This window comes from Oncorhynchus mykiss, chromosome 19 (genome assembly GCF_013265735.2).
Source record: "Oncorhynchus mykiss isolate Arlee chromosome 19, USDA_OmykA_1.1, whole genome shotgun sequence".
In the NCBI taxonomy this organism is placed as follows: domain Eukaryota; kingdom Metazoa; phylum Chordata; class Actinopteri; order Salmoniformes; family Salmonidae; genus Oncorhynchus; species Oncorhynchus mykiss.
Window position 1 is genome coordinate 50,991,254 of NC_048583.1, and position 17,516 is coordinate 51,008,769.

A 17,516-nucleotide genomic window follows, 5' to 3' on the forward strand; every position below is an offset into this window, starting at 1 on the left:
GGAGCGAAGAGGAAGAGGAGGATGAGCAGAGAGAAAGAGGAGCGGAGAGGAAGAGGAGGAGTGGAGAGGAGGAGAAGCAGAGAGGAAGAGGAGGATGAGGAGGAGCGGAGGAGGAGAAGCGGAAGAGGATGAGCGGAGAGGAAAAAGAGGAGCGGAGAGGAGGAGAAGCAGAGAGGAAGAGGAGGAGGAGGAGGAGTGGAGAGGAAAAGGAGGAGCGGAGAGGAAGAGGGGGAGGAGGAGCTAAGATGAGGAGGAGGAGCAGAGGAAGAGGAGGAGGAACAGAGAGGAAGAGGAGAAGGAGCGGATAGGAAGAGGAGCGGAGAGGAAGAGGGGGAACAGTGAGGAGGAAGAGGAGCGGAAGAGGAGGATGAGCAGAGAGGAGGAGGATGAGCAGAGAGGAGGAGCGGAGAGGAAGAGGAGGAGCGGAGAGGAGGAGCGGAGAGGAGGAGGAGAGGAAGAGGAGGAGTGGGGAGGAGGAGCGAAGAGGAACAGGAGCAGAGAGGAAGAGGAGGAGCGGAAGAGGAGGAGGAGTGGAGGAAGAGGATGAGCAGAGAGGAGGAATGAAGAGGAAAAGGAGGAGCAGAGAGGAAGAGGGGGAGGAGCAGAGAGGAAGAGGGGGAACGGAGAGGAAGTGGAGGAGCAGAGAGGAAGAGGAGGAGGAGCGGAGAGGAAGAGCAGAGCAAGAGTATTCTAATGATTCTTATCACACAGACGGTGACTCAGATTAACCTGGATAATACCTCAATAGAACACAGAGCATGGGTTTAACACACACAGTGAATATGATTATCCTAACCACAGTGAGTGTTACCTTGGTATTGATCATCCACAATGATCGTTCCCACGGCCTGTTTCCTGGTTGCCATGATGCTGTGCCACTGGCCATCGTTGTAGCTCCTCCCCCCATCACCCTCCACTCCCACTCCCACTGCCCAGCCCTGGGAGAGGAGACAGAGGTCACATACACACCTACACCTGGCCGTGTGTGTGTTTGTGTGTGTTTGTCTGTGTCTGTATATGTGTGTGTGTGTGTGTGATTTTTTCTGAAGTATGCATGACATCATCAGTATCGGCACTTAGCAGGAGAGATGGGCACTCTGCAGAGAGAGAGGTGACACACACACATACACATCCACAACAAAGCGGTGCATCTCTGCTGTGTGATGAAGATTTAATGATGAGATCAATATATGTATAAATGCCAAGGTTTATCAGCCTCCTGACACCTTTACTACCCAGCCGACAGTACACGTCTACTTAACAACACCCAGCACAACAGGACAGGACAGGGGGAGGACGGGACAAACTCTCTCTCCCCCTCGCTCTCTCTCCGTCTCCTCCCTCTGTCTCTCTGTCTCCTTCTCTCAATTTTCAATTCAATTCAATATACATTATTGTTTTCATGTTTTGTATGTATGCTGCTTCAACTAATGTGGATAATACATCTGTTTAAGACTGGAGTTGATATTTTACCCTGTCCAAATACAGTGTCTTTTCTAGTATCTCTCTTTATCCATCCATCCTTTCACTCTGTTTCCTTCTGTCCCTCGCTCCTTTCCTCCCTCCATTCATGACTTGCCTAGTTAAATAAGGGTTAAATAAAAAATACAAATAAATCAATAAAACATTCAGGAGGTTTCATTAAGGTCCTGTGAGATCAGAGGGAACTATTCTGTCATCCTCCCAAAAAGTGACTTCAGTCTCTCTGTCCATCTGCTGGACTGCTTGGCTGGGTCTAGGGATCACTTTCATTATCTATAGGGCCAAACTACAGTGTGTGTGTGTGGCCTTTATACACTAAACACTAGTATTGTAACTATACCAGATTTTTGACTTTGATACCGATACAAGGCTTAGTATCATGACTCTCCATACCGAAAGGGTAGGAAACAACATCTCCACCCCGCTGATCCTCAACACTGGGGCCCCACAAGGGTGCGTTCTCAGCCCTCTCCTGTACTCCCTGTTCACCCATGACTGCGTGGCCATGCACGCCTCCAACTCAATCATCAAGTTTTCAGACAAAACAACAGTAGTTGGCTTGATTACCAACAACGACGAGACAGCCTACAGGGAGGAGGTGAGGGCTCTCGGAGTGTGTTGTCAGGAAAAAAACCTCTCTCTCAATGTCAGCAAAACAAAGGAGATGACAGAGGGACCAGCCCCCTATCCACATCGACGGGACAGTAGTGGAGAAGGGGGAAGTTTTAAGTTCCTCAGCGTACACATCACGGACAAACTGAAATGGTCCAGTCACACAGACAACGTGGTGAAGAAGGCGCAACAACCTCAGGAGGCTGAAGAAATATGGCTTGTCACCAAAAGCACTCACAAACTTCTACAGATGCACAATCGAGAGCTGCCTGGTACGACACCTGCTCCGCCCATAACCGTAAGGCTCTCCAGAGGGTTGTGCGGTCTGCACAACGCATCACCGGGGGCAAACTACCTGCGCTCCAGGACACCTACACCACCCGTTGTCACAGGAAGGCCAAAAAGATCATCAAGGACAACAACCACCCGAGCCACTGCCTGTTCACCCGCTACCATCCTGAAGGCGAGGTCAGTACAGGTGCATCAAAGCTGGTACCGAGAGACTGAAAAACACCTATCTCAAGGCCATCAGACTGTTAAACAGCCATCACTAACATTGAGTGGCTGCTGCCAACATACTGACTCAACTCTAGCCACTTTAATAATGGAAATATTGATGTAATACAGTGGGGCAAAAAAGTATTTAGTCAGTCACTAATTGTGCAAGTTCTCCCATTTAAAAAGATGAGAGAGGCCTGTAATTTTCATCATAGGTACACTTCAACTATGACAGACAAAATGAGGGGGAAAAAAAATCCAGAAAATCACATTGTAGGATTTTTTTCTCATTTTGTCTGTCATAGTTGAAGTGTACGTACCTATGATGAAAATTACAGGCCTCTCTCATCTTTTTAAGTGGGAGAACTTGCACAATTAGTGGCTGACTAAATACTTTTTTGCCCCACTGTAAATGTATCACTAGCCACTTTAAACAATGCCACTTTATATAATGTTTACATACCATACATTACTCATCTCATATGTATATACTGTACTCTATACCATCTACTGCATCTTGCCTATGACGTTCGGCCATCACTCATCTATATATTTATATGTACAAATTCGTATTAATTCCTTTACACTTGTGTGTGTATTAGGTAGTTGTTGTAAAAATGTTATATTACTTGTTAGATATTACTGCATGGTCGGAACTAGAAGCACAAGCATTTAGCTACCCTCACATTAACATCTAACCATGTGTATTAGACCAATAAGATTTGATTTGAAACACTACTCAATACCAAAATGATATTTGATATTCAAAAATAAAACACTGCATTAAATAACAGAATAACACCTTCAATTTTCCTGTGATGCCCTCCCAGGCCCACTCATGGCTGTGCCCCTGCCCAATCATGTGAAATCCATAGATCAGGGCCTAATGAATTTATTTGAATTGACTGATTTCCTTATAAGAACTCAGTAAAATCGTTGAAATTGTTGCATGTTGGGTTTATATTTTTGTTCAGTATAATTGTATGTATTAAATTAATAGTTTAGTTCCAAAACAACATAAAAACACTTTGAAGCTCATTTCTGAAGCTTCTACAGTGCCTTGCGAAAGTATTCGGCCCCCTTGAACTTTGCGACCTTTTGCCACATTTCAGGCATCAAACATAAAGATATAAAACTGTATTTTTTTGTGAAGAATCAACAACAAGTGGGACACAATCATGAAGTGGAACGACATTTATTAGATATTTAAAACTTTTTTAACAAATCAAAAACTGAAAAATTGGGCGTGCAAAATTATTCAGCCCCCTTAAGGTAATACTTTGTAGCGCCACCTTTTGCTGCGATTACAGCTGTAAGTCGCTTGGGGTATGTCTCTATCAGTTTTGCACATCGAGAGACTGACATTTTTTCCCATTCCTCCTTGCAAAACAGCTCGAGCTCAGTGAGGTTGGATGGAGAGCATTTGTGAACAGCAGTTTTCAGTTCTTTCCACAGATTCTCGATTGGATTCAGGTCTGGACTTTGACTTGGCCATTCTAACACCTGGATATGTTTATTTTTGAACCATTCCATTGTAGATTTTGCTTTATGTTTTGGATCATTGTCTTGTTGGAAGACAAATCTCCGTCTCAGTCTCAGGTCTTTTGCAGACTCCATCAGGTTTTCTTCCAGAATGGTCCTGTATTTGGCTCCATCCATCTTCCCATCAATTTTAACCATCTTCCCTGTCCCTGCTGAAGAAAAGCAGGCCCAAACCATGATGCTGCCACCACCATGTTTGACAGTGGGGATGGTGTGTTCAGCTGTGTTGCTTTTACGCCAAACATAACGTTTTGCATTGTTGCCAAAAAGTTCAATTTTGGTTTCATCTGACCAGAGCACCTTCTTCCACATCTTTGGTGTGTCTCCCAGGTGGCTTGTGGCAAACTTTAAACGACACTTTTTATGGATATCTTTAAGAAATGGCTTCTTCTTGCCACTCTTCCATAAAGGCCAGATTTGTGCAATATACGACTGATTGTTGTCCTATGGACAGAGTCTCCCACCTCAGCTGTAGATCTCTGCAGTTCATCCAGAGTGATCATGGGCCTCTTGGCTGCATCTCTGATCAGTCTTCTCCTTGTATGAGCTGAAAGTTTAGAGGGACGGCCAGGTCTTGGTAGATTTGCAGTGGTCTGATACTCCTTCCATTTCAATATTATCGCTTGCACAGTGCTCCTTGGGATGTTTAAAGCTTGGGAAATCTTTTTGTATCCAAATCCGGCTTTAAACTTGTTCACAACAGTATCTCGGAACTGCCTGGTGTGTTCCTTGTTCTTCATGATGCTCTCTGCGCTTTTAACGGACCTCTGAGACTATCACAGTGCAGGTGCATTTATACGGAGACTTGATTACACACAGGTGGATTGTATTTATCATCATTAGTCATTTAGGTCAACATTGGATCATTCAGAGATCCTCACTGAACTTCTGGAGAGAGTTTGCTGCACTGAAAGTAAAGGGGCTGAATAATTTTGCACGCCCAATTTTTCAGTTTTTGATTTGTTAAAAAAGTTTGAAATATCCAATAAATGTTGTTCCACTTCATGATTGTGTCCCACTTGTTGTTGATTCTTCACAAAAAAATACAGTTTTATATCTTTATGTTTGAAGCCTGAAATGTGGCAAAAGGTCGCAAAGTTCAAGGGGGCCGAATACTTTCGCAAGACACTGTATATTGAAATAGCCTACACGGCATAGAAATACAATGGATTTTACACAGCATACTATGATTCCCAGAGGGCATTTCACTTCCCAGGGTAAACTGCTATGCCGGCTAGTGGTTACTGCTAGCAAGCCCAGACAAACGTGATGTAGTTTAAATATATTGCTATCAAGTTATGAGTGCATTAGACATTATTTTTGGGTTGTGTAATGATATTATAATACTCACATGCATGTCATGCTGAATATATGTTAATGTCAATGTCACTCAAAAACAATTCAAATTTAGTAGAAGAGCGACAACGTTTCAATGCAAATGTCATATGTAAAATAGTTTTTATGTCATTTTGGAACTAAACCTCCCATGCACTGCGCTGCTTTGTAACACATTTTGCTTAGTTGTTTTGGTGGGCTGTTCCTCATCATCTGCTCTGTAATCAAAGTATTCCCACAGTTTGCTTCTGTAGACAGCTTTGGAGATAGCTATGCCCACTTCCGGTTGCAAGATAAAGAGCACTTATCCAAAGTGCTGCCCCACACATAAGGCTGCCTTTAGGGGAGTCAGCCCTGGCAACCTTGGGGGGGTTGAACCCAATCTCTTACTGTATAGAGAACACAGGGGGAATTTACTTTGCTAGGGTGGGTTACCACACACACAAACAAATACACACACACACACACACACACACTTAACCAACCTGGCTACCAAAGCATTCTGCAGCGATAGTGGGACTATCATTTGTTTTTCAACAGGACAATGACCCAACACACCTCCACACTGTGTAAGGGCAATAAGACCAAGAAGGAGAGGAATGGAGTGCTGCATCAGATGACCTGGCCTCCACAAACACCGGACCTCAAACCAATTTAGATGGTTTGGGATGAGCTGGACCGGCCAACAAGTGCTCAGCATATGTGGGAAATCCTTCAAGACTGTTGGAAAAGCATTCCAGGTGAAGCTGGTTGAGAGAATGCCAAGAGTGTGCAAGAGTGTGCAAAGGTGTCATCAAGGCAAAGGGTGGCTACTTTTTTAGTTACTACATAATTCCATATGTTATTTCATACGTTGTGATGTCTTCAATGTAGAAAATGGTACTATACTGGTACTATTTATGGGGCAATTTAGCAATTAGGATTTGATATCTGTAATGGTTATGTAATAAATTAGGCACTGTTGCACAATGTTGGCATATAGATAAATGCACACATATTTTCCAGTGCGAGCCTTGTGTTTACATTAGAGGATTCGAGTACTCTGAAAAAAAATCATGTGAGCACAGTCAAAGAATGTACATGCCCATCCCTATTGTGGACTTCTGTTAGAAACATACTTCTCTTTGTTACTTGCTACAACATTCAGTTCAGAGCAAGGCCTGGATTCAATCAAAAGCACGTTTTCATCAAGCGCACTGCAATGCGTACTGTATATCGTAATTTACAGTAAACACACTCAAACATAAATTACCTTTAAAGGTCAAGTGCAGAATGATTGTCAACAATCCCAGCCTAAATCATATATAGCTGGGGGCAGGGGTGTGTCATATTCCACACAGATTCCCAGTGCTCCCTAACCAGGGTTTAAAAAGACAACAGTAACTCGAGAGGAGAGGCATGGTTAGTGACAGCTCTAACATTACAGTAGCTAAACATCCCTCTATGAGATTATGTTTCATAAAATGCTAATTAATTCCATCATTAGAAAGTGTGTGTGTGTGTGGTGGTGGGGGGAGCATACCAGTTTCCTGTGTCACGCCAAATTAGGTCCCCCGTGGTGGTAATCCCATTAGGCCTGTTGAATTGGCTAATGGGGGAACTAATGGGGGAGCTATCTGGGGACATTAATCGACTGCGACACCACTTCTAGTGTTAATCACCGAACTAGCCTAACTAAATGTGTTTGGAAAGGCTGCTGCGTAGCTGGAGAAGGAAGAGGTCCTTATTGCGTGTGTGTGTGTGTGTGTTTGCATATTCTAGTGCGTGTGTGTGTGTGTGTGTGTGTGTGTGTGTGTGTGTGTGTGTGTGTGTGTGTGTGAGGGTGATTATTGTGGAAGAGAGATAGTTGGTGGTCTGACGGACACTCGCGTGAAATCATCTGCCAGCACCGCTTTCATCATAAGAGCAATTGAGTCGAGTGTGTGTGTGTCTGTAGCCTAATGAGCTAGCGATTGGTATGCATGTGCCGTGACTGCAGGGAAGGAGTTAATTGGAGGCTGATACACTTTGAAAGTTTCTCTTGAATGAAGAAACTAAGGGGAGGTTGCCGATAGGATTTATCAGATGAAGAAGTCACAATGTTCCCCCCAACGATAGGATTTATCAGATGAAGAAGTCACAATGTTCCCCCCAACGATAGGATTTATCAGATGAGGAAGTCACAATGTTCCCCCCAACGATAGGATTTATCAGATGAGGAAGTCACAATGTTCCCCCCAACGATAGGATTTATCAGATGAAGAAGTCACAATGTTCCCCCCAACGATAGGATTTATCAGATGAGGAAGTCACAATGTTCCCCCCAACGATAGGATTTATCAGATGAGGAAGTCACAATGTTCCCCCCAACGATAGGATTTATCAGATGAGGAAGTCACAATGTTCCCCCCAACGATAGGATTTATCAGATGAGGAAGTCACAATGTTCCCCCCAACGATAGGATTTATCAGATGAGGAAGTCACAATGTTCCCCCCAACGATAGGATTTATCAGATGAGGAAGTCACAATGTTCCCCTCAACCGAACACAATGTGGGTTTAATAAGTCACAGGAATATGAAAATTATCAGTGACTCACTCACTTTAATCTGGCTATGTTTGTAGTTCACTTGTGAGTCGAACCGGAAGGACGGACATGTTTGTAGTTTACCTGTGGGTCGAACCGGAAGGGCGGACATGTTTGTAGTTTACCTGTGGGTCGAACCGGAAGGGCGGACATGTTTGTAGTTTACCTGTGGGTCGAACCGGAAGGACGGACATGTTTGTAGTTTACCTGTGGGTCGAACCGGAAGGGCGGACATGTTTGTAGTTTACCTGTGGGTCGAACCGGAAGGACGGACCTGTTTGTAGTTTAGCTGTGGGTCGAACCGGAAGGACGGACATGTTTGTAGTTTACCTGTGGGTCGAACCGGACGGGCGGACATGTTTGTAGTTTACCTGTGGGTCGACCCGGGAAGGGCGGACATGTTTGTAGTTTACATGTGGGTCGACCCGGAAGGGCGGACATGTTTGTAGTTTACCTGTGGGTTGACCCGGGAAGGGCGGACATGTTTGTAGTTCACCTGTGGGTCGAACCGGAAGGACGGACATGTTTGTAGTTTACCTGTGGGTCGAACCGGAAGGACGGACATGTTTGTAGTTTAACTGTGGGTCGAACCGGACGGGCGGACATGTTTGTAGTTTACCTGTGGGTCGAACAGGAGTTTATTACCTGTGGGTCAAACAGGAAGTAGGGGCGTCCATTGCGGATCTGCAGAGCCAGGTACTCCTCTTGGTTTCCAGGAGACACAGCACAGAGGAGCAGGCCGTCTGATGCTCGCGTTCTGAAACTCAACCGGAGCCCTGGAGGAGGGGGGCGGAGAGAGGAAAAAAGGAGGAGAAGAAGAGATTAGATTAGATATTAGAGCGTGTGAAATCCTTCATTAGGAGATAAAAGGTGATCTGTGCCTGTGTCGAAGGGTTTAGAGTGTGTCCCATTGGACTCCTCACACACTCCTCTCTACATCCCGCCACAATCCACCTATGTGCATGTGTGTGTGTAATGTATGTATGTGTACGTCTCCTAAACCCACATCCCCTGAGCCCCCATGTACGGCCTCAAGTCAGGAAAAAGCATCCTGCTTTGATGCCCCCAGATGGGTATTCATGTCTCCATTTGAGTGTGTGTGTGTGTGTGTGCGTGTGCGTGTTCAATCCAATGTCTCCATTAGGACTCCAGGGGAGCACTGGATGCTCAGGCTAAACACATCTCCTCTGGTCTAATCTCTGACTGGTCTCTGTGTGTTAATCTGATAATCTGTACTTAATCTGGGGAGGTAGTGCTGGAGCTCTCTAAGACACGTCTAACTCCCTCTAACCTGACAGGAGACTCCCGGAAGACAACTCTATCGCTTACTATCTCTCTCCTTCCTTCCGACTCCATCCCTTTATCCCTGCTTTAGATCCTAAACTCGGATACAGGGATAGAGAGACACAGGGATAGCGGGATCGAGGGAACACCCTCGGAATTCTGAGCTCGGCCTCTTTGGGAAAGTCGTCAGTGTGGGAATTTCAAAGGAATTGGGAGAATGATTACGAGTGGCGTTAAACACAATGTGATGGATTCAGAAACTTCTGAAACAAAAATACAACTGAAAAAGAATGAACAAATCCTAAAGACTAACAGAATAATAAAGTACTATCAATGAATAAAGTACTAACTTATATTAAAAGAGGTCAGCATGCAGTAACCATAAAGTGCTGAATTGAAACAAATAAAAATACTGTATATAAACTCACATCCCAGTTAAAACGCGTGACATTCATCTGTGATCTTGTCATCAGTGACACGAGAGGGGCCATGACAGATATGTGACGTACAGTTAGCCCACTTCAACCTCTCTCTCCTCATTTCCCTTTATCTCCTTCCTCCCATCTCTCTCTCTCCTTCCGCCCATTTCTTTCTTTCCTTCTGCCCATCTCTCATTCTCTCTCTCCTTCCGCCAATCTCTCTCTCTCTCCTTCCGCCCATCTCTCTCTCCTTCCGCCCACCCATCTCTCTCTCTCTCTCTCTCTCTCTCTCCTTCCGCCCATTTCTCTCTCTCCTTCCGCCCATCTCTCTCTCTCCTTCTGCCCATCTCTCTCTCTCTCTCTCCCCATCTCTCTCTCCTTCCGCCGATCTCTCTCTCTCTGCTTCTGCCCATCTCTCATTCTCTCTCTCCTTCCGCCCACCCATCTCTCTCTCGCTCTCTCTCTCTCTCTCTCTCCTTCCGCCCATTTCTCTCTCTCCTTCCGCCCATCTCTCTGTCTCCTTCCGCCCATCTCTCTCTCTCTCTCTCTCCTTCTGCCAATCTCTCTCTCTCTCTCCTTCCGCCCATCTCTCTCTCTCTCCTTCCGCCCATCTCTCTCTCTCTCCTTCCGCCCATCTCTCTCTCTCTCCTTCCGCCCATCTCTCTCTCTCTCCTTCTGCCCATCTCTTTCTCTCTCCTTCTGCCCATCTCTCTGTCTCTCACTTTCCAGAGAGGATGTTGACACTCCCTATATAAACCTCCATAGAGAAGAGTACTTATGGATCACAGTGGAGGATTATTCACAGATTGAGTGGGGAGGTGGTGTCTTTTTTGTGGGAAGGAGGACCTTTGTTTTGTATTTGTTCCTGACTGGCAGGGCAGTTTTCTGTCCTGGGTGGGTGATATACAGGGCTAGGCTTGGGGCTGACTATTGACTTATACGTTGGAGGGCCTAGGTTCAGCGTAGTGAACAGGCAGAGGGTCTGTTTAGCTAATTACTTGTTGGTGCAGGCAAAGATGTCAGTATGGAAAAACAGGATGCATTTGTGCCTTAAATTGGCTAAAAGAATATAGTTAAAAAATCTATCTTTCTCCCTCTTCATCTCTCAATCTCTCTCTGACATTAGGAGCAGAAATTATGAGGTCTCAGTATAAGAGCATTACATCAGAGCGATAGTGTTTGTAGTCTTGATAGATGGGACACATCAGAGCCCCTTGTGGAAGACGATACAGTACCTGACAGATAGGTGATGCTAACTTAGCCTGTTTTAACCTGGTGACGCTAGAGTAGTCAATCTGGGAATACCCTCTCTCTCTCTCTCTCTCTCTCTCTCTCTCTCTCTCTATCCCTTCACCCCCCCTCTCCATCTCTCTCTCTCTCTCTCTATCCCTTCACCCCCCTCTCCATCTCTCTCTCTCTCTCTCTCTCTATCCCTTCACCCCCCCTCTCCATCTCTCTTTGACTATACAATCTTTTACAGCAGGTTTAAATCATGGTCACACAGAGGGATTCTCGGTAGTCTTAAAGAAATCTACTTCGAAACAAACGTATACACCTCACACACATGGTTTTGGGCTTAACAAAAAGAAGACACCTGTACCATGTCAGATTTTTGTTGTTTAAGTTTTATTATTTATGAAAAAGATGAATAATATTCCACCCATGAGGTCAAAGATGGCTCTTTTGGTCATTGACTGCAGGAAAGGGCTACCTTAGCTTCCGTTAACCCTAATGTAGGTAGAGCAGTCCACTAGGGAACAGACCTACCACTACTGAAGACACTGGCAGTAGGGACATAGACATGTCTTAGACAGACACTCATATGACTCATGGAGACTCACTGTCCTTGACTCTTGTACGAATGTTGTTTTGAGTACTGTAAGGCTGTTAATACTATTGTTTGTGTGTACATGCGTGTGTGTGTGCATTTATTCAAGGTATTGATGGATATTAGTAATAAATACTTTATTTTAGAAGCTATGTAAGTTGGCTGTTGGCGTGCCTGTTTGTTCATAGATGTAGTTATGAAAGCTGTGTGCTCAGCAGTCTCTCCTCTCTCCCAGTTGTGCTCAGCTCTTTCTGATGACAGCTTGCTACTTCAGGTTCAACACACTTCACATGGTCATCCAGCCCAGTCCATCCATCCATCCATCCATCCATCCATCCATCCATCCTCCAGGACAGCCTGAGAGGGAAGAGAGACCCTCGTGGGAGACACCATAGAGACTAGGCTAACTACTCAGCTCTCTGCAGGCAGGACCAGCTCTCTGGAGGCAGGACCAGCTCTCTGCAGGCAGGACCAGCTCTCTGCAGGCAGGACCAACTATCTGCAGGCAGGACCAAGGGGCTCTGTGGAAACCCCAGCAGGAGTACCTCAGCAATAGGGAGACCCCGGGGGAGACCATACTGTCCATTCACTCTCGAGTAGGATCCACCAGACTGTAGAGACATGTTGGACCACTCAGTCAGCAGTCTGTTCTGGCCACTCAGTGATGTGCTGTACCAGGGGCTCTTAGGAGTGCCCAGCTGGGATAGCCCAGAGTGAGAGAGAGAGAGCAAGAGAGAGAGAGAGAGAGAGAGAGAGAGACTGCCCTAGGAGACCAGAGCGACTTACTTGACCACTCCGTGACTGAGGCAGCTGACCACTCTCTAGCTGGGACACCTTGCGGGGTGAGACCCCCATGAGACCTGCATCCGGTTTTACGTAAGGGATTTTACGTAAGGGGTTATACTTAAGGGGTTTTATTCAACCGGGCACTGTTCCTAACCTGACACTGTAACGTTCGTCGTATGAATCGGACCAAGGCGCAGCGTGGTATGCGTACATTCTTCTTTATTTAATAGAATGAACACTGAACAAACTAGCAAAACAACAAAACGAACCGTGAAGCTAATATGAATAGTGCAGACAGGCAACTAAACATAGAACAAGATCCCACAAACACCAAAGGGAAATGGCTACCTAAATATGATCCCCAATCAGAGACAACGATAAACAGCTGCCTCTGATTGGGAACCATATCAAGCCACCATAAACATACAAATACCTAGACCTACAAAACTCTAGACATACAAAACCCTAGACAATACAAAAACTAGCGTATCCACCCGAGTCACACCCTGACCTAACCAAAATATAAAGAAAACAGAGATATCTCAGGTCAAGGGCGTGACAGACACTCTTAAGGGATCTGAGTAGAGTCATGTACAGTTTATGTGTATGTAAAGTTCATCATACACAGTACATACATACACACTCACACACACACACACACACACACACACACACACACACACACACACACACACACACACACACACACACACACACACACACACACACACACACACACACACACACACACACACAGGCAGGCAGGCAGGCACCAACGCACATGCTTGGAGGCAGACATGCCTGTTGTAATGTTGTAGACTCAACATTCGAGATAAAGGTTATATGGATATAGGACGGACTAATGTGGAGGTTGTTTAAAAAAGGATCTATAGATATCATATTATCTATTACATGTACAGTGTATTATAATCATAACAGTGAGAGATTAAAAAGAACTTGCCACAATTTGCAACACAATCCTAGAGTCAAACCCTTTCAAATGCCTCATACACAAAACAAACATATTGTCTCAGCAGAATCCATCCTCCTATTTCCCTGGTCTTTATTCCCTGGTCTTTTGTTGAGCACTATTCTATTTGTCATGACGCCAAACAAACAGGGTCTGGCTGGTGTAATCTAGTCAGAACATCCCGCGGATCACTCCAGTCATGTTAGCGTGGCGCTAGCATTAATCAGCCCAGTCGTATTAATGAGAGAGCGGCTAGCGCTAATTACCGCCATAGATTCTGCAGCAGCCCATTAAATATACAAATGACAGAGCTAAAGAGCCCAGCCTCTCCTGATTAATCTTTAAATGGAGAAAAACTAATGATGTCTGTAAAGTTTTCCCTCCACTTTGCCTCCGTGCCGACACCGCACGGCAATCAATCAAATTAATTAAGGAAAATAACTTGTATCATTTAACATTTCTTCCGCACGCTACGATAGAGTGTGTAGAGTCAGGATACATTATTCCTTTCTCTTTCTGGTTTCTTATTTACACAACGTTTTTGATTTAGTTCATTTCAGTGCAGTTCAAATCTTTGGGATTTGTTTGGTTTAAAAACAGATTCCAATCACATTCATATTCATGCTAAGGCAACGGTCTAGTTTTTTTAATGTATAAAAAACATCTCTAAATGGATGAATCCATTAAAGAAACCTGCACTCATCTCTCAGGCATTGATTTCATAGTGAAAAGGCTTCCTTGATTGGAGCCCAGATTTAGCATAAAGCACATTGACCTCTCAAAGACAAGTGGCATACATCCACTCAACTCCGAAAACGCAAGAATACACAAACTAAATGAACAAATGATGGAAACATGAAAACATCACGTTATTAATATTCTAAAATATGTTCTAAATAGTGCATTACGTTAATGGGAAGAGAGGATGATGAGTGATTTGAGACAGAAAGCCCATCAGGCTGCAGTAAAGCATTGATGAGTTCCACCGTCTGATCAATTTGCCGTACAGACGGTGTGTTTCAAATCCTTTTTTGATTTGATTTGTTTGGTGTTGCGTGCGCCTCCGCAGATATATTGGATGTAGGGTATGAAGGGTATGATGTAGGGTATGAGGGGTATGATGTAGGGTATGAGGTTAGTATTGAATGTGGAAAGGGATGGTTATGGCGAAAACACCTAGATGATAGTGAATACATCCTGTTTATGCCAATGATTTGATCCATTAACCTCTATCTATCTACATCTCAGGTCTTTTATCATAGGCTGTAAAAAAACGCTCAGCACTGTTTTAAAGAAGCCTTTCCACACACCTTGACAAGATCATCAAGAACAATTTTTAGATGTATATTTTCTGGAGACTTTTGTTCTTCCAATAAAACAAAACACACAAAGACCTAATACACACTAAGCGCAAGGAAGCGATGGCTGTGTGGAGAGAGCGATCTCAAACAGAGCTAATCTGGGAGTGTGTGAGGTGATTGTTCTGGTTTGTGCCTCTTCATTAGGGTGGGTGTGTGTGTGTATGCACTTGTATGTGTATGGGTTTGTGTTTTTGCGCGTGTGTGCGCTTATGTGTGTATGTGTGTTTAATGGCGTGGCGTGGGGCCCAAGGACGAGACTCCTTTTCTGACTGTGGCCATTGATCAATTAGCGGCAGCAGGACTGAAGCCTGGTCCTGATTTATAAAGATTTATCCTGCGTCATAATTGAAGGAGAAAAGGGGAAATAGCTGCTAGACGCTAATAGAGTTAAGGGCAGATGGCCGTGCCATCTCCACACCAGGCTCGGTCAGCAGGTTCTACCATTACTTTATGATATGATATGCAGGATGCATTAATGTCCTACACTGCAGAGGGACTAAGGAGTAACTGGTGGTCTATTCATACAAATATAGACAGATTTCTCTGATAGTTTACTGGACCTGTAGAACTAGGGAGGGGAGAGATGCTGAACGTGAGGTCTAATAGTGAACACTGTGCTGGAGACACACACACGAACACACACAGTCTGCTAAGGTGATGCCACAGTGATGCCAGAGTGAGAGGTGACCAGTGTGCCAGATTTGACCGTGAGTAAGGATTTGGGCATTTGAGGAGAAACTCTAAGTAAAAACAATGTTAGAAATCCCTCAAACAAGGAAGGAGAAAACAAGATGACGGCTTTTAATTTCCCCACCTGTAACATTGCTGGGTGAATCAACCGGATGCTTTGGTAGCGAATCTATTTGATTAGCATAAGAGCCAATTAAAACATATATAATATAATTGAAACAAATGGCCGACTGGGGATGTTTTGGTTGGGTTTGCAGATGAAGCAGAACATGTTTTGATTTGGAGCTCAGTTCTCCAATTATGTGAGTAAACAGTGGTGTAATTGTCCTCTGTCTCATGTGGAAGTCATTCACTTAGCTGGGACTCTTCCACAGAAATACTGTTTCAGTCTGAACATATACAGAACAACTCTAAACAAGTGATAAACTATATGTATTTTTATGTGTTTTATAATGTACCAACTATTCATTTTGCTGTGCTCTTACACAAAGATGTAGATACTCCAATATTACTGTGTGTGTGTACAGTATGTGTGTGTGTGTGTGTGTGTGTGTGTGTGTGTGTGTGTGTGTGTGTGTGTGTGTGTGTGTGTGTGTGTGTGTGTGCATCTACAGTCGCCACGTACCTGTGAAGTCGCTGTTGACCGGTAGTGTGTCACTGGGGAACCGGTGGTAACCGTTGCCGGGAAACATCGCCCCCCTAACGACGAGGTCACGGGGGTCAGAGAGAGAGAGGTCGGTTCGCTCCACCTGACGGAGTTCGGGTTGAAATGTAACAGTAGAAGTTACTCTCTGGGTTTGATTACGTAGGCTCTATAACAGCAAGATGAGGCGTGACACAAAGTGGAAGTATCACAACACATATGTACGTACAAATATGTTTTAAAGGAATTTAAACAATAATGTCTCTCTGTAGTTGGTTATGAGAGTATCTGACAGAAAGGCGGACAGACAGAAAGACCTGGTAGAGTGGTGGGGGTCCGTGGGGCTGAGATGGGGGGTCCCAGGTCACCTCCATCAGTGTTCCATGTACTGGCCTCAACCTGGGGGGAGCAAGACCTGCTGGAGCTAGAGATGGGAGGGAGGGGAGAGAGAGTAAAGAGATAATGATTAAAGTGAAGGAGAAGAAAAGTAACTACCTTGTACAAAGCCTGCGACAAGAGGAGGGTACATGTATGCTGCTTTTAAGTACTTCAATTTGTAGATCTAAGCTTAAACGGGTGTGTTGTTCAGCAGTCTCTTAGACAAAGACTCCCTTACAGTAATTATCCATCTCAGAGAGTCTGCTCGTCTGATAACAGGTTAAAGCGATAAAATAACTAAACGAGTGGAGAGATGGAGGGTTATAAAAGACAGCTGTGCATTAACATCTCAGCGTCATGCATGTGCTGTGGTGTAGATGGTCCCACATATGAGCTAGAGGAGTGAATTATCCAGGAGTGACACCTGCACACACGCGCGCACACACGCGGATGCACACACGCACGCACACACACACACACACACACACACACACACACACACACACACACACACACACACACACACACACACACACACACACACACACACACACACACACACACACACACACACACACACACACACACACAGGCCTAATAAAGCTGGTAAATGGAGGTGGATGTCTTGTCTTCCTAGCCCATCTCAGTCAAGGCACCATAAATGACAGCCAATCAATAACCATAGAGTCTGTATAATGGAAATTCTGATATCATTACAAAATTATTCCCTCTCCTTTAATAGGATTTTTGTGAAGCCTCTGTGGAACATTTATCTTGTATGTTACCCCTCAGAACATACGCTAGAGAGAGGAGCTGGTAGTGATATGTTCTGTGTTTTTTCTTTACTATAGAATCGGCAAGTAGGACAGTGTCTCCAGAATTTGGTTCAGTGGCTGGTCGCATTTAAACATCTTCAGTGATTTCTCCCTTTTCTTATCAGCAGTATTCACTCCCTTGGTTTTTTAAACATTTTGTTGCATTAAAGTGGGATTTAAATTAATTTAATTGTGGGGGTTTTGCTCATTGATCTATACAAAATACTTCATAATATTAAAGTATTTTTAAAATGTAATTAACTCAAATGTTGTTGCAAAGGTATTAATCTCTTTTCATTAACACGCC

General features: G+C 44.4%; 1 protein-coding gene across 1 annotated transcript in view; it reads right to left on the reverse strand.

The window, feature by feature from the left end:
• Positions 1 to 17,516, reverse strand: part of ush2a (Usher syndrome 2A (autosomal recessive, mild)) — a 486,438-nt gene that overhangs the window by 305,910 nt on the left and 163,012 nt on the right. The window contains exons 24-27 of the mRNA XM_036955034.1: positions 16,334 to 16,440; positions 15,999 to 16,122; positions 8,681 to 8,811; positions 812 to 938 (exon numbers count right to left, since the gene is read on the reverse strand). Coding sequence (XP_036810929.1) covers positions 812 to 938; positions 8,681 to 8,811; positions 15,999 to 16,122; positions 16,334 to 16,440 — 489 coding nt within the window. The remainder of the gene's footprint in view (positions 1 to 811; positions 939 to 8,680; positions 8,812 to 15,998; positions 16,123 to 16,333; positions 16,441 to 17,516) is intronic.